The 18333-nt window shown below is 45.9% G+C and overlaps 1 protein-coding gene across 1 annotated transcript in view; it reads left to right on the forward strand.

Moving 5' to 3' along the window:
- cfap299 (cilia and flagella associated protein 299) overlaps window positions 1-18333 on the forward strand; it is a gene marked incomplete at its 5' end in the record, with an annotated part of 75978 nt that overhangs the window by 34793 nt on the left and 22852 nt on the right. Inside the window, one exon of the mRNA XM_079270724.1 lies at window positions 12888-13030. Within this exon, the coding sequence (XP_079126850.1) occupies window positions 12888-13030 (143 nt within the window). The remainder of the gene's footprint in view (window positions 1-12887; window positions 13031-18333) is intronic.

Genomic DNA, 18333 nt, shown 5'->3' on the forward strand with positions numbered 1-18333 from the left:
TAGATCAGGATTATGGAGCTTTGACATTTTTAACATGTGTATTAGATTTGTATTCACAAACTCAAATACACATCGAAATCTAATTTCTCTATTTCTAAGCAAAGCCATTATTTGGTTTGAGAACTTAGTTTCTTCCAGCTTTCATTGTACATTGTTCAGACTGCCCGTCCGAATCCATTGCTTGGCATATCCACATTGTGTCCAGATTTATGTTTGAAGCTCTTGACAGCAAGAAAAGCAAATTTGGATGCAAAGCAAATTCCTACAGATGTGTCTCAGTCCAGATTCCCTGGCCCCTCTAATCAGATTTCAAAGTGTCTTTTGTGGCCAAGTAGGTCCATCTGCGGGTTGCAGTTCAGTTAGGTTTGGGCACCAAAACAACTTGATTAAGTTTGGTAAACGATCGGGGGAGTAGCCTCCTCGTTACCGTTGCCTCCCTCTCTCGACCTGGAGAAAGCGGGGTCGTCCATCTGTCTTTTTCCTCAAATATTGGATTCTTCCCACAGAATCACGGCCTCACACGTCATTCTGAATCTGAAGGTGTTTGGATTGTGGCAAACAGAATCACGTCGGACCTTCCTTAGCGTTTACTGTGTGGCTTCCTGTATCAGAGGATGCAAGATGTTGAGGAAATGACTTTGAGATTCAGTCATTTTTACCAGCTTCACGTGGTTGGTCATGGACGTTTGTGTTGCGGCCTTTTTGACATCCTGCACCAGCAACATTCGGACTGAAGAGCGCAAAGTCTGGCAGAAAATACACACTTCAATCCGTTGGTGTTTATTTTTGATCTTCAACTGCTATTGTTTATTCCTTTTGTTCTCTCCTTTTAGCTACTAAACGGAATCAGGAAACACCTGGTAGCTAAATAGTTTCAAGATATTAGAATAACCAGATCGGTGTTTCATTCATTGTGTCCACTTCTACAACCCAACCCACGTACCTTTACTCTGTACTCACACCGCAGAGAGGCAGTGAAGCCGCTATGCCCCAGTTGGATCCCGACGCAGACATGTAGTCAGTAAAAAACGTGGGAAATAAAGACGCTAAAGCCCTTAGTCTCACTTCAGCTGACAAAAGAACTCAACCAAACTTTTTCCAAGACAAAGAAGGAAGAAAAACAATGTCTCTGAGGCTTTCTGGCGAGTGTGTTTTCACAGAGGTAAACTCCCTCTCAACATCCTCGTTATTTCGTTTGTTCTTGTTTCCACACCTGAGCTGCAGTGAAGGTTTCCACCTGTGTTGGCTTCTGACTGAGCACATCACGGCCACTTGGATTTCCTGCTTAAGTACATTCATTGAATATCTCTCATATGAAAGCCGCTTTGACAAAAGCTTTTCTTTGGACGTCGGAGGCTACAAACTGTAAGCGGACATTCCCTCCTGCACAGACGGGATCAGAGAAACTGGCAAGCATGTCGAGGCATCTGTGTGGTTTCAGCGCGACAGATCAAAGAAGCATGTTTGTTTAGTATTGGAGGACTTCGCTTTTAATTTGTGAAGCTCGAGCAGGTTTGAGTTTCAGGACCAGGAAAAGGGCCGTCGGACAGGTCTCACACCTGTACAGCGCTTGGTAATATTATCAGGGCGTCTTTGAAACTGTCAGTGAATGAATCGCTAATGTAATTAAATCGTTAACTCATTGCAGACTGCATGTTGTGACATGTTGCTCGACTGGGTTCATAGAGTTCTCACTTCCTCAAATGTTCTCAGAGCATGTAACGTAAGCTACCTTCTCAAAGTTGACATCTTCCTGAAAGTACGATTCAACCAAACACTGGCTCTAGAGAGAGCCTTTCACATTTTTTTTTGCGTTACCTGAAGACCACCGTAGTTCTCCGACACGCTTGTGAAACTGCGGTGACGCGAGCAGCAGAGTGCAAAACCGTGGTGCCACCAAGCCGAATTCCTTGTATGTGGAACTTACTTGGCAATAAAACTGTTACTGATTCTGGTGAGCTGAAAAATTTGCAACCAAATCATACACACAGAGAGATAACATAATTTATATATAAGCTAAGAGAACAGAGTAGGTGCTGTTACATCAGATAAAGTTAAAGTTATTTGCCTCAACTCGAAAAAAAATCTGTTAAAACATCCGCCTCAAATAACAGGAAGGGAGTGCACTCCAAAATAAAGCTGTTTGTGGCCGCCTTGTTCGTGCCCACTTTGGTACTGTGTAATCCCTGCAGAGCTGCACTGCGGGGTGACTCTGTAGGGTAATTTGAACCACTTCATAATGATTTGTCTCCAAGGTGACAACGTCAAGTATTCAGGACCCACCAAGATGAATTAGTTTCTGTTTCCAGTCGAATGACTCGCAGGATGTTTGTAACGTGCAGTTCAGCATCAGATGTGGCATCTCTGAGTTAAATCAGTTGTACAGATGCAGCCACTGAAGCTCCAAACCAAATGCATACTGTCGCTGTGATTTTGAGTCTGTATTGTCCACACAACGTGACATTGTTTGCATGCCCTCCTGGTCACACAGATGCATGAGGAATAAAATCCTCAACGCAGCTACGATTACCTCGAGGTCTCGCCTTTGTTCCCCCAAGAAAACACGGCAGCTTAGCTTCTGACCAGCTCCCTGCTGAAAAACAAAGACGAGAAAAACCTCAAGACTCTTGTGTCAGGCATTCAGGTCCTGATAAAGGCATGCTTTACAAATCACACAAACCGGCACCAGTTTCTGTGTGCAAGCACTTTAGTGTTTGGCCATGTGGTCCTCTTTTGTACTTCGAGGTACGAGTCAAGAAAATACATTCACAGCTCCATCTGTCCAATCGTATGAAAGAGAAGAAGAGATTTAAAATCAATTATGAAAGATGGAAGTCATGGATTAAGAGTTAGCGTCACAACATTTAGCTTTAGTGCTAAATAAGGCTGAACAACTTTGAATGTTCGTCTTTATTAAGATTGGTTCCTTGGTTTTCTCGGGCTCTTCACCTATTTGCTGACAGTGGTTAAAGTGAAGGAGAGAGAGGTATCGATGCTGGTTGGAAGACTTTGTCACCATTGTTGTTTCCATTTACGATCCAATATTTAATTCATATTGGATCGTAGATGGGAGCTTCCTCTAATAATGCAGTTAAATGTGCATCGTTCTGCACAGTTACACCTTCTATGAATAGTTTGTGTAAGGAATCATGTCTCAAGCAGATTGTCGTCCTTTGTCTCTAAGACTACTCCTCACGGTCCCAGTAATTATTTAGAAGCAAAATCAAAGTCAGCAGAGGTTTTACTCTCGATTTAGACATCCGGTTTTACCCTGGAGTGTCAACTGCTGGTTTGGATAAAGATATGGGTTGTTGTTGTTGTTGTTGTTGTTGTTGTTGTTGTGCAGCATTCTGTTAGATTCTGCACTGTAATATATTTTGAAGCAGAACTCGTGTGCACTAATGCGACTGAGCTGCAGGACCTCTATCTGACTCTGATGCTATTTGAACTCAGAAACCTATAAAGAATAGTTTCTTCATCTTGCCGTTGTTTTTGTGATTTTTCCAAAGAGCCGGTGTGCCACATGTGGACAGCTGCTGCAGCGTGCCAGCCCTCAGACGTGCACCTTCAAATAAAGGACTCGGTCCATAAACAGGACAGGAAATGCAACAGAAAGGATTAAAGTGCCCACAGAGTTAATGACACCGTAATCCAATTCCTTTTCTCAATTTGTTTTTGTAGACAAGCTTTCGCAAAACTCGCCAGCGGACAAGCAACTCCGTTCTGCTGCTTTCACATGTATTTTTGGGCTGTACTTGTGATCTTCTTTCCACTGGTAATTTAAAAGCCAGTGGAATGTGGGAAATGATTGAGTGAAGGGGAGGGAAAAGATATGCCTCGCTTGCTCACTTTGGTGTCTGAAATCCGTAGCTGAGATGGCGTTTGACTGATTTGTGTTTTGACCACATGTGCCAGACCCGCCTGCTATTCTCAACCCGTAGTTCCTCCTCCAATTCAGGCATGCGACTAATTTACTGTAGGGGCAAAAAAAACACGTTTTCTCTCTTCCAGGGAGCAGAAACTTTACCCCTTTTTCTGCTACAGGGCTCTGAACCAAGTGCTGTAAGTGATGCCACCTGTCAGGCTGACAGCTTACTCTCCATGTGGAGAAGGCCTTTATCAGCTGCAGTCATACGGAGCAGGGAAATGTTTGCCACCTGCCTAGGACTTCAAACCTTTAAACGAAGAGTGATCCCATTCGTCTGCGGTTCACTTTGTCTTGTTTTTGTCCCGTTTTGAGCGGTGACTTGTGGACAACTTACAGAAAAGGAACTCCTTCGCGTTATAAACTGCACAGCAGATGGTCCACCGATGCACATCTCAAAGCGCTGTGCCGGTTCTGTCCTCACAGCTCTGCATTCATTGCACAGACTCTCTCTTTTGCTTTTCAGTGCGTTAGGTTTGCATTCTGAGTAATACTTTACCATAGTTGAAGTATTACTAGAAGTACAAATGATACGAAGGACTGTTTGACTTTCGTTCAGACTCCTTGTGACAAAAATCAACATTCAAATTGTACAAAGATTGAGTTGCTGTTCAGCTGCCCCAAGTGTTGATTTTAGGAAACCGGTCCAGGTCATGTTTTCATGTTCCCATCACTGCTTTATGCTGCAGCAGGAAGTTGCTTTGGCACCGCCACAGTAAGAGCACGGTGTGAATATGTAACTCTTTCCCAGTGAGCTCTAGAGTTTAATGGGCACGTCCAGCATGTCTTCCAAAGACAACCATGACGCCCAGATCAGAAACCACTCCTCTGCTTTTTCTTCTTCTGCAGCCATGTCTACCCGACAGCGTGTTGGCCTGCTGTCGCAATGCACCGTCTGCAAGGAGTCCTCCAAGCAAAGCACGATATGAAACCGATGCAGTCGGGAGAAAAACAACGAAGCTGCACCGTGGGCCGAACTAAAGGAGGTTTTAATAGAATTCCTAAAACACCAATTGCGAGAAGCAGGATAGCATTTTCTGATTGCCCCTGCCCTGTAATTTGAAGTGTGTGGGTTCAAGCCACTTATTTTGTGGTGACGGCTTTACTGGCGAGTTCTCCAAAAAAGACGGAGGACAAACGCAGCCGAAGGGTTGAGCGAGCTGCTTCCCCTTTGGTATCTGGCCACAGTTGTTCTGCCCTCATGGCTAACCTCACTGGGCGTAGCTGTCCACCATTGGGTGTTTAGAAAGCCCAATGGGAGGACACCTGCTTCTGGATTTATATATTCCGTCTCTTGCACAAACACCCATGCAGTCTGTTTATGGATGCAGATGGAGAGCACTTGGGCTAAACAAATGCACAAATCTGCCTTTTTCCTAAACTGACGTCTAAACAACAACCAAACATCCAGCATCAGTATTGGCCGTGCATCACCCCAAATTCAGCAATTTAGTCAAACGCACTGTATGTTGCATTATTAGCTGATCTGGGATTTAAGTCACATGTCCTCCGAGCACAATCTGGCATTGTGTCCTTTGCATAGTTAAACTTCCCACAATTTCACAAATCCTTGTGGTCTTCCTGGACATAAAAATGACAAACAAATGAGCTCAAAACAAACCTCTGACGTCGTACGCAACACAATTTATATGTGCAGAACCACACGCACTCCGACACACAGTTACAACCCAGTTCTCAAGGAAGAAAGGAAACAACATCAAGCTGCTGGACATTTGCTGTTGAATGTATTTATTGTAATAAATAAAACAGAATAATGTCAAATATTGAATAAGGAACAATCAGAGGTGAGCTACAAAAGAAACATTTCACTGAAAGAGAAAGTCCTCTCATGCAATAATACATTGTGTAGAATAAGCAAATGTTTCTTGACACCGTTTTGTGTGGCCTGGCCGGCCTTTGTGCGGGGCTTTAAGAGAATACAGATATAACATTAAAGCACCATGTAGGGCCAGAAGTCCTTTTAACAGTTAACTTCTGCATTTTTTGTGCCCGGTGCCAAGACATCTGTCCAGCGACACACCCTGTAATTATAAACGCAAGGAAAAGAAATGTCTTTTGATTATTTCCATCCTTATTGCATGCACACCCAATAAGGCCGGTTACAGCACGTAACAACCAAAAGCTTTGGACATTGTCTTTCCTTTGGCACGATGGTGAGGCATCTCAGTATCATGATGGTGAAGTAATGCGCTAGGATTTGTATATAATCCACGAAATCAATCTGTACGTAATCCACGCAATCGTTTGCCAGGACAGATGACGTATCATAAAGAGTGCCAGAGTGTGGATAGGGAGGAGGTGGAGGAACCTGCACCCAGGAGGCCGCTGTTCGTGTCTTATGTGAAACCAGAAGTCACTGTTGACTTACGTCCTCAAGTAAAGTCACTTCTGTAGTTATTTTAATCCAAACGTTGGCTTATTCGTCACGTAACTTATGTACTTAAGTAACTCCACTCCTGTAGTTGTTTTAAACCAAATGCCGGCGATGACCTGGTCTGTTGCCTACAAACTCTTCAGTGAGTAAGCGCCGGCTCTGGTTCACACTTCCTGCAGGATGTGTAATTCGGATAGATCCCCCACGGACGCATAAGCCCATCAACACGTTTTCTACCGTTGCATCTATTAGACAAGCCGGGCTGTGTGAAGTCACTTCCAAGTCAAACACTCCTGAAACCCCCAAACTCTCTGAAATACACACACACACACGCACACACACACACACACACACACACATAAACACACACTGAGCATGATTTAAAAACATGCAGAACACACCGTTTGAAATGTGACAAAAAACTCGAACTCGAGGCTTCAAAATCAGTCCACAAAATAACGACGTCACAATGACCACGTCCGCTTCTCACAGTCTGTGGTTTCGCTGTGAAATACGTCGCAGTACAGAAGCTAAAGACGCTCTCACTTCCATTTCACTGGGACTTCAATAAAACAATAAAACAGTTTTTTTCCGTGGGAGTATTGTAAAAACATTACGTGGATCCCTGCTGATGTTTTTTCAGGAGCTAATGGGTCTCTGAGTAAACTAACAAACAGACACACTCCATGTCCAGAGAGGGGACTTGAGTAAAAGAGGGGCTCCCACCTAAACACATTCCTGGAGTCCAGGGCCGTGTTTTCCTTACCCCAACAAATTGACACAGTTGTTAGTGATGGCCCGGGATTCCTCCTAAAGCGCTGCCCACCAATAATAAACAGTATGGCAGCTGACACCGCAAGACACCTGCACAGCTCGCTGACACGGCAGGATTGTTCCCGGGGGGGGGGCCGACGGACAGGTTGGTGGTGTGTGTGTGTGTGTGTGTGTGTGTGTAGGGGGGTTCTACACAGCTCGTTTAAAACAAAAGACACCAGAGTTTTAACATTTTAAACATTTTCTAACCTCTAGCAGCTGCAAGAGAATATAAACGATTCAAACATTTGATTTCAGGACGATTAGATGGAAGAATCATTTCATCCTCGCTTTTGAAACTTGACATTTGACAAGAAACTTGAGCAGTAATTCCGGCCACTTCTGTCGTCATTGTAACGCGAACGTTTACTATTTGTAACGTAACTTCTGTACTTAAGTAAACCTAACCGAGAAGTTTTGCAGTCTAAACGATGCGATTGCTTGTGTTGCCGGAAAAAATAACAAATACCTTTTTGTAAAATATCATATTAAACCATGTCTCACCCATTACTTCATTTCTCTCCCAAAAAAGCTCTGCTATGAACTGAGTTGAGTTGCTGGACCATCACTGGCTTTTAAAACTTTCACTTCAGCCCTTGTTGGAAGTTGGCTCCAGTTCACTCTCTTTAGTCATTTCACACTCTTTCTGTGTCACAAATAAACACCTACAGTCTCACACACACACACACACACACACACACACGTATTCAGACATCCCCTCCTCATGCCACAGGATGTCAGGTGGTCCAGCCATTGTGTCCCCACCTGTAGGACATTGTCAAAGCACAAAGGAGGGCCACAGTACGTGTCGGCCTGCTGTCAGCTTCTGTTTGACTTGAATTTGTAAATCCCTCTCTTTCAGCCGCGGGGGCTTTGAAAGATTAGCCGAAGGTTTGTGGAGTAATTCACATCTGTGTGGCTTTCACTTCTTGTCAAGAGGCAGCGGACACCATCGCAGCTTTCACAGGCCACAATCGTTACCGTCGTCAACACTGTTCCACTTTCACCGCTTGTTTTCTGAGCACACAAACATCTTCATAGTTTTCCCCCCCGCGGGGGTTTGAGATGCTTTGTTGTGTTTATGAACTGGACGGATTGTGGATTTGTCTGCTGCTTCTGAACCGGTCTGTGTGGCCTTCATCTTAAGGTCACTGGTGTTTTCCTTCCAGCCAGCTGAAATTTCAAGAGTTTGAAAGAGGAGCAAAGTGAATATTGAGCGTCACAAAGAACCAGAATCTCTACCTGCTCAGCTTCTCAGGAACCAACCACACTGATGTTTGCCATGAAGCGGGGGGGGGCCTCGCTCGCTCGCTGCCCTGTGAGGTCACAGCACCTGTTCTTGGTAATTGCTGGCAGGTGACGTAAGGCCTCCGCTTGTTTTCCATGGTGCAAGGTGGAGGCCCCCCCCCCCCTCCAGTTCCCTGAGAGAGAAATGAACTTTGGCTCACCTGTCAGAGGCCATTTAGTGAAACTACAAAGTCATCTTGTATTTTTAAGATGTTTTTTACCCTGTTTTTTGTTTCCTTGCTAACGCAGCTCCGGAAACTCTTCCAGAGACTGAAAAGAAAATGAAGAAAACTATTAACAGCATTGTTCACCCATCACTTTTAGTTTAGTGCACCTTGGTTGTGTTTTCATTTTAGACTGCTTCATGGAAACATTCGATTTGTTTCAGTTAACGAGACCATCAGAGAGAAGATGGTCTGTTTCTATAGAGTTGTTCTTGATGCTCGTCATCGGAGCCACCGGGTCGGATTCTGGTGAAACCAGATGAACTCATGTAGGTTCACCAGAACCTCCTTCAGCTCAGACTCCAGCAGAGACCGGCCCACCGTGGACAGACCCAGATCCTCCAGCAGAGACCGGTCCACCGTGGACAGACCCAGATCCTCCAGCAGAGACCGGTCCACCGTGGACAGACCCAGATCCTCCAGCAGAGACTGGTCCACCGTGGACAGACCCAGATCCTCCAGCAGAGACCGGTCCACCGTGGACAGACCCAGATCCTCCAGCAGAGACCGGTCCACCGTGGACAGACCCAGATCCTCCAGCAGAGACCGGACCACCGTGGACAGACCCAGATCCTCCAGCAGAGACCGGTCCACCGTGGACAGACCCAGATCCTCCAGCAGAGACCGGTCCACCGTGGACAGACCCAGATCCTCCAGCAGAGACCGGTCCACTGTAGACAGACCCAGATCCTCCAGCAGAGACCGGTCCACCGTGGACAGATCCAGATCCTCCAGCATAGACCGGTCCACCGTGGACAGACCCAGATCCTCCAGCAGAGACCCGTCCACCGTGGACAGACCCAGATCCTCCAGCAGAGACCGGTCCACCGTGGACAGACCCAGATCCTCCAGCAGAGACCGGTCCACCGTGGACAGACCCAGATCCTCCAGCAGAGAGCGGTCCACCGTGGACAGACCCAGATCCTCCAGCAGAGACCGGTCCACCGTGGACAGACCCAGATCCTCCAGCAGAGACCGGTCCACCGTGGACAGACCCAGATCCTCCAGCAGAGACCGGTCCACCGTGGACAGACCCAGATCCTCCAGCAGAGAGCGGTCCACCGTGGACAGACCCAGATCCTCCAGCAGAGACCGGTCCACCGTGGACAGACCCAGATCCTCCAGCAGAGACCGGTCCACCGTGGACAGATCCAGATCCTCCAGCATAGACCGGTCCACCGTGGACAGACCCAGATCCTCCAGCAGAGACCCGTCCACCGTGGACAGACCCAGATCCTCCAGCAGAGACCGGTCCAACATGGACAGACCCAGATCCTCCAGCAGAGACCGGTCCACCGTGGACAGACCCAGATCCTCCAGCAGAGACCGGTCCACCGTGGACAGACCCAGATCCTCAAACAGAGACTGGTCCACCGTGGACAGACCCAGATCCTCCAGCAGAGACTGGTCCACCGTGGACAGACGGACCCAGATCGAGTCGGAGCTCCGGAAGGAGGAGGAGAGCTCAGCTCCCGGCAGCAGCAGCAGCGTCTCCTCCTCCTCCAGGAGCAGAGCTTCTCCTCTCTGGGAGTCAACACCGACACCACACTGCTGGAGACCCAGGAGGTGTTGCTGGACCCGCTGGAGGGAAGGGGGGCACGGGAGAACCAGGACTAGGACTGAGAGGAGCAGACTGTCAGACCCTGCTGCAGTAAATTGAGAGGTTTTCTGAAGGGACTGTGGTGCTCTGAAACACTACCACTTTAGTCCACAGGGAGCGCCACTATCAACATGAAAGTTCCTCGTACAGCTTCAATCTTTATATAATTGGCCCATCTTTGGAAAAGTATTGAAGTAAGATGTTGCTGTTTGTACTGGCTCATTTTGCAAACAGACCTTTAGGATTTAAATATCCTCCATGGATGATTTTAACAGATATTTTTTATCGCGACTACCCAAATGTTACTCGCCTCCTTAACTCTGTCCACCTGATGATGTCTTTTCAAGGCTGGCTGCAGGAGGACAGCAGCCAGTAGATAGGGTATCTGGCCCAGGCCTGCAGCCAGCTGTGAACCTGATAGCATCTGTTTTAAACGTTTGAGAGACGGAGAGAAAGGAGTCCTCTTTTCTTCTGAGCTCTGGAGCGCTAGTTATCGCACGTCTTTTTAGTAAAGGGATCCACAGATGGCCCGCGTCCTGACAGTTGTACAAATGTGATGCCGCGAGCCGAGGTATTCCTCTTGGCTCCTCTTACTGTGTTACTGTAGGCCCACAAGTGGGACTCATTCACGCTCAGAGTAAACAAGACAAGTCGGAGACAAAAAGAGTCCTGCTTTTCTCAAGGCGAGGCAGAAAGGCTTCTTTTTTATCTTTGTGAAGGCAGACAAAACAACCCCTTCACACCTGAGTGTGTCCTCTGTTTGGGAGTTCTTCCCATCCATTGTCATCACGCGTTATCTGAACCATCAGAATCAACATGAAAAGATCATTTCATGTTCTGCTGTCACCCGAGGGGATTTGGAGAACTTGCCTTTCATTTGCTTTGTCTGAATCCGGTGACAAAACCATTTGTCATCCTTTTCTTGTTGGTTTTTTCCAGGTTATGTCTGGTTTGGCCTCACTTCAAAGACCCGACGAGCAGACGGGAAAAAGTCTTCAGATTGATGTGGTTGGAGTATCCAAGGACTGTTTTCTTCTTACTCATAGAGTTCTAATCAGAAATCAGTGTTTGGATGACAGAGAGCCAACCTGTCGCCCTCACATCCAGAGGTTTCCTTTTCGCGGCTGTTGTGTTCATACTCTGTGCCTTCTTGTCGATAAAATTGAAAAATATTTGGCATTCAACCAGGTGGCAACGTCCGGTTCTGCCGAGTGAAGCCAATGCGGAACTGTCTATGAGAAAATGACTCTACTTCTCTCTTGATTTATTACCTCAGTAAACATTGTAAACATGAGTTTATGTCTCAATCTCTAGTTTCAAGTCTTCTTCAATACAGCATGATGTTCATTTAGTACATTATGGTCCATTTAGAGTCACACAGACCATAAAGCAGGGGATGCTTTAGGGCGGGGCTACACGGTGATTGACAGGTCTCTACCAGAGACGTATACGGCGTCTCTACGTCACTCCTCCTCATTCCAAATATGGTCACTTCTGTTCATTAGTTGCAAAAGAAACATGGTGACAGACGTAATCCAAGATGGCGACGGCAAAATAGCTGAACTCGAGGCTTCAAAACATCAGTCCACAAAATAATGGGTGACGTCACGATGACTACTTCCACTTCTTATACAGTCTGTGCATTCAACAAGAGCTTGGGTCTGAGTGTCAGCAGGCTCATACCCAACCAGTCTGATCATATACTACATCAAAGTCATTGCAAGATAAAAAGGTGTGAACTTTCAAGTGCTATTGGTGAACAGAATGCTGCTGGCGTTTTATCTCTGCGAGCGTCGGTTCAGGTTGGCCGCATTTTGGATCGGGTCTCATTGTCCTCGGGTCTACTTTTGACCAGATTTTCTTTAAAATGAAACGTTTCTCTATTCATGCTGGGTTTTGGATATGGGTCAGTTTCAGATCTGGTTCCAAGTCCTCAACATCAAGGCACTGGTTTTTGGGTGGTTTTACTGTTAAAAGGGAGAATTGGTAATGTTGGCCTTGTACGTTTCTGCAAACCACAGATGAGTTAAATCTCAACATTTCTGAACCTTGCACTTGAAAATACTTTTCATGTCAACATTTGTATGTGTACATCAACATTTTAGTGTTTTTGTCTTTTTTCCGACTGACTAATCAAGTTAACTTTATTCACATACATCCTCTTTGGGGCCCTCTTTTGGTCTTTACTTGAGTTTCCCCCCTTATTTGTTTTAACCCCACAAAGGTTCTTAACTATTCACACAACTTATAACGTTTTAACTCCACAGTTCATGTCATTCCAAGCTACACTCTTGGCCGGACTGTAGGTGTGCTGGAACGGAACTGAGACTCTGGTTACTGTAAGTCGAAGGATTCAGCTCCGAGTCCCACGCACTGATCGCAGCAGGATATTCTGTAGACCGCCCACCTCGGCGAGCACCGGGCCCGTCGCAGGACGACATTAGTTGGATCCGTTTCTGATTTGAAGCGTATAACACAAGCTTTTGTATCTCAAAGTGGGATGATTTGTAACCGATCCGCTCTATCTGTCCACTTCCAACAAGTGACATTGGCCTTCCTGGCTTGTACTCAGGAGGAGCTTGATGGCCATGATTATTTACACAGAGGGTTTCCTTCTTTTTCTCTCTCTTTTCTCTTTTACAGTCGGTCATTTTCATAAGGGATCATAATCCTCTTGGACAGGAAGTATCTGGCTATATAGACTACGCCCACAGACTCCAGACCCAAGATTTTCAACCATATTTCCGCGGAAAGAAGAAGCTCATGCCAGGACGCTCGGATTTATGGTAAGTCTCCTTCCATTGTAACATGTCCACATCGATTGGGGCGGCCGGGACTTGAGTGGGTTTTGACAAGGTTTGAAGGGTAAGGAAATCTTATTATGCAGGATTAAAGCCTCAGGTTGACGTGAGAGACCAACGTAGGCTTGGAAGGAGCTGAGCAAAGGGCCGGTGTAGTTAAAAGTACAGCGCCAGCCCTCCGTGGCCTCAGCATATGTGGAATAAATGTACACTTCTGAAGTAAAGCCGAGCTGAGCTGCCAAAGTGCTGAACCTGTCTGGACAAGACGGACATGAATCAGAATCAGGACCCAGGCCGGCTTCAACCGTGAGATTGTCCTCGCCTTTCACTGTGCAGTTAGTTTGTCATCACAGATTAATGTAATATAGCGTATGGCCATGAGGATTCGACACATTGACAGATAAATAGATTCAATAATTGAGACATTTACTTTTAGAGGCCCTCAATACGTATTGACTTCATTGACTTGTGATGTGGCGTTCCTATACGAGCACACTGTCACCCTGGTGATTGGTTTTTGTCCGTCTTCTCGCTGACTGTGTAATGTTTCACGTCATTTTTCAATTTAACAGCTTTGTGATTTTGGATTGTTTGACAAACAATAACTTTTAAAATGTCACCTGGGACTCAGGGAAATGTTCCGCTGCTCTCTGACACTTTGCAGGCCGAAGGGTCGATCGAGGAAGATGCGTCGGTAATGAAACTGGTTATTAGTTGCAGCACTTGACGGGCGTTTCCATGTTTCCATGCAGAGTTAGAATGACAGTTGGTTTGCCAGAAGACGCCAGTGTGAAATCCACTGACACTTTAAAACATGTCCCAAATGAATGCGACACAAGTGAGCGGCAGCGACCAAATCCCTTTGTTTGCTTGTTTTGAGCAGCGCCGCGATTTGAGCTGGAACTTTCGTCAGACGCCATATTTTAACTTTTTCCTGTCGCTGACTTTGAAAGCACCGCTGTGGACAGGAAATGGCTGATTCTTAAAGTTACATATAAGAGTTATATTTACCATAACGCCTCATTTCATTAGAAAAACCTAATTAAGGTGGCAGCTGACTGGATGGAGATGGCCATCGAGCTGAAAGCTTCCTATAGTAGCCTAAATATCACAAAATATAAAATGTGTTTTCTGTTAAAAAGTATAAACTCACTTGCCGTTAGGACTCGGTGGAGAAGGCCATTCGAATATTCTTGAAAGTCGCAGTGTCTAAAAAGACACTTCTACTCATGGAATAAATTAAAATAATCATCCCATAAATAAATCTACACATGACTGCTTTCAGCAAATAAAAAAAGAAGCTTTCAGCTGCTTTAAACCGGGCACATTCAGCCAAGATACATCCCGTACTGTATGTTCAACAACTACACGCATCGGTGCCAGTCGCACAACTCCAGGCCGAGCCCCAAGTGAACTGCTGACCTTACAGGTGTAAGCTAAAACTCCAGTCCCGCTTTCTAATTCACTGTCTATCCGGAGAGCTGCGCCTGTACGTAGAGAGCCGTCGGCAGATTACCGGAGCCAAAACCATTCCCACATTCCACATGCTCGTGCATAGTAACATATTATCAACATTTCAGATACGTGCGAAAAATCCCATGAAGACCAACACGACTGGACGAGAGGAGTGATGAGAGCGAGTAATTCATGGTTGTTTTCAGGGTTCAGCCAAATGACACGCACCCTGTATAACCTCGCTGACTGACGCTGGGCAGAACATGCTCCCTCGTGTCCTTCTTCTCAAGTCTTTTGTTTTTCCTCCACCATCATTCCTGTTTGGGAGGACTTCAGCTTTTACTCTCCAGCGTAAATCACGCTTTACAACAGAGGCCATTGGGGCGAACGTTACAATAGGTTGTACACAAATCCACAGCGAGAGCATAATATCTCATTGATACAGAGCATACCTGCAGCTACTGCAACGTATCCTCAACCGTTCGTATGAAAAGTTACACGCCAGAAACGCGTGTCAGTCTCTGCTCTTTCCATGCATGCAGTCTTTTCAAAATACATTTTCCGTCTTCACAGAAAACCGCTCAGTTGGGTTTAGGCAACAAAAGTACTGAGTTGTGCTTTGGAAAACACACGGCCCGCTAGTGTTCGTAGGTATATCTCCGGATGCTGGATGAGACCAGCTTGTTTCACTTCAGCATTAGCGGGACAACAGTTCTTATTTGTGGAAGTGGTTTTCCCTTTCTTTGCAACCAAAGTGTCAGACATGCAAAGCGTTGTTGTTTTATTTATCCATTTCTCAACCACGTGTCCTGACGCACACAAACCCCGCTCGCGGCCTTGAACTCGGCCTCCTCTCCGCCGAGTGGAAGCCCTGACCGGCCGTCGGTGCGAGTCATTGGACGAGCATGTCTGGAGGTACAGCCGACTCCCTAATGATGCTTTTATGAGGCTCCCCCCCACACGGGTCTCCCTCCATCTGACTCTCTGTCTCTTTATTCACTCACTAAACTCTGCCGGGATTTGCGCATCTCTCCGTCTTCGTTTTCAACTTTTCTAACCTTCCATGCTTTGCTACCGCTCCCCTTCTCAACCCCCCCCCCCTCTCTCTCTCTCTTTTTTCATCTCTGTCGGGAACAATAACACCCAGTGTGGTTGCTGCTAAGAGGGAGCAGATGCTGGAGCTGCTGCCCACTCAGTGCACTAAACCTCCCACCGCAGGACTCTGAATCCTGTCCCTCCTCCTCCTCCACGGCCACAAAGAACACAGAGCAGCGACACCAGCGCCAGCTCCGGCCTCCACCTCCCACCTCCAGCGAGGAAGGGTGGATAGGTTCACGTCCACAGTCTGCAATGTCTCAAGGGGGGGGGGGGGTAGGAGAACAAAAAGAGCAGGAGAGCAAAGTATCCCCCCGGAGCAAATTATGTAAATGGTAAGACAAGAGGTAAAACTTAGTTCGGAGGGAAATGTTGATCATGTAAAATGTAAAACATGCCTCTGCTCCAGCGTTATGGTGAGGAAAACCAATCTTTACTTTCCAACTCTCTTTGACTGATTAACGTTCTAATTTATTCCCTTCTTAAGTTCAGGACAGGATAATGTGCAGAAGATGTTTTTGATCATTTTCCCTCCATTATTTTCTACCTTAATCTGACTCCAACTTAAAAATACATGTGTACTTTTTCATATCAAAATTCAATTTGTTGCGATTTTACGTCGGTTGCAAAAATAGGAACTGCAGCTTTGTGTGGACGTTTGTCCTTAATGGACTTCTGTGTTTGTGTCGTTGAACCAGGTTGAGTCTGAGACAGTTGCACTGACTTCTATATTTAGATTTTTTACATATTTCAGTTTTTACATCACGTTCTCAGTCACCTCCAGGATCTTTGCATTGACTCTATGGGAGCAAAACTCAGTGGACCGCTGGGCTTGATTTATTCTAGCAGGCCCGCCGGGTGGGTGGGACATATCAACATCATTTGTAAAAGCATATGTTTTAAGCCTCTGACCTCGTGGGAAACCTGGTTTCAGGAAAGCGTTTTCCTTGTTGCATCTGTAGAAAGTTTACATCAAAGAAGCCGCTAATAACACAAAACCACACCACAAAAGAAGCAATAATTGGTAATAAAAGGACTAGAACTTAGCTTTTCATGACAATATTTTGTAAATACTGATACGTGGAGATAATTGATGTCAAAGATATGAACGACTGTAGCTTCATAAGACTTTATGTGACTGCCGCTGAAAGACAATAACTTGCAGATGCACATGTGAATCTGGTCTGTCAAAGTTTTAGTCGGGTGTAATTTAAACATCTTCTGCAACGGAGCTGTAGATCGGGGCGCCTTTATCAGCTGTAACCGCTGTATGAGAACAGTACCGAGCAGCGACCGTGAGCTAGCCAGTCGGGCACGCCGGCTCACATGCACTACTAACATGCGCGCGCGGCCCGGCTATGTAAACAAAGCACAGAGAAGCTCGGATTACAACACACACAGAGGTAGAGTGTCTTCATCCTCTGCTGAGGTACGAAATACTCCACGATATCTTACATCGACGATCGTTGTTTGCTGCTTTGTTATTGTTATGAATATTGCATTTAGCAACTTCACCTTCAGGGCAAACTGAGTGACGCCTTTAATTCAACTTTAACCAATATGACATTTAGGGTAAATAAACTGCTTCAATTATAACATATCAAGTGTTTAAAGGTTAAATCTTTATTACGTTTTTGTCTCCATGACATTTTACTGAGCTTCCAACACACACACACATATGCACACACTCACACACATGCACACACTAAAGTCCTAACCCTCATCTAATTATCCCACAGATCTGCAGCTCCGTTCACCAGCTTCCTGCCACTCCAGATGTGCCTACAGCATCTCTGATGTCTATTTAATGTTCCCCCAGCAAAGTGACCATCTGTTTATGCACTCTGGCTGTTCCCCTCCTTCCTCTCTATCTCTCTCCCTCTGCAGTCTCTCGGTTTAGCAGAGTTTTTTTTTTTTTAAGAGGCTGGGCAACATCTGACATACATGGAAGTCCTAATTGATTCTGTTCCTCTTTGAATTGTTTAGTCTCATTGAGTTTTCTGTGTCCTCTTAACTACGTTATACAAATACATACAGTCGGTCCTCTGAGCAATCAAAAACATGTATTATTCAAGGGAGTGTTCTCCTTTAAACAACTTTTTGAAACGCTGGATCATATGAAGCTTCCCTGCACACTCCCTCTGCCCTGCGTGCATTTGGCGACGGGCTGAAAGGTTGAACTTGAAGGATCCGCTTGCTTGCAACACAGCGCACGCCTCCTCCGAAGCCAAAGCCATATTGCCTCCACGCTCGGCTTCTGCAATGCACCTGTGTGTCTGGATTCATTTCTCCGCTGCGAAAATATTTGCACTGCTGTCCTATTTTATTAACTTTTAATACAAAAGAGAAGCTCTTCCAGATCCGAAAAAAAGGTGATTCGGCGGCTCGGCCTGAGGCATTGTGTCCGGGCTTTAATGGTGATCTTCCATCGTAGTGGAGTTTGCCAGCTCGGTAAATATTTGCTGGTAGGCCGGAACATTCCGTGTCGTATCTTCGCACATGGCGCACACATACTTGGTTGGCTGGAAATCTCGGGGTTGAATCCAGTCAGGCTGTTTGTTCTCAGTGCTGATGCTGTTTGGACTGTGTTTGATGGATTAAAACTCGATGTTCCACCAGCAGTATCTGATCATCACAGACCTCCTGCCAAGTGTGACGGGCTTCTCTGTCCACGTTGGCTGAGCAATTCATCAATTTATCTTGTGAAATAAAGTCTGCATGTCACCTATTTAAAGAAG

This window comes from Melanostigma gelatinosum, assembly GCF_949748355.1.
Source record: "Melanostigma gelatinosum genome assembly, chromosome: 6".
Taxonomy (NCBI): domain Eukaryota; kingdom Metazoa; phylum Chordata; class Actinopteri; order Perciformes; family Zoarcidae; genus Melanostigma; species Melanostigma gelatinosum.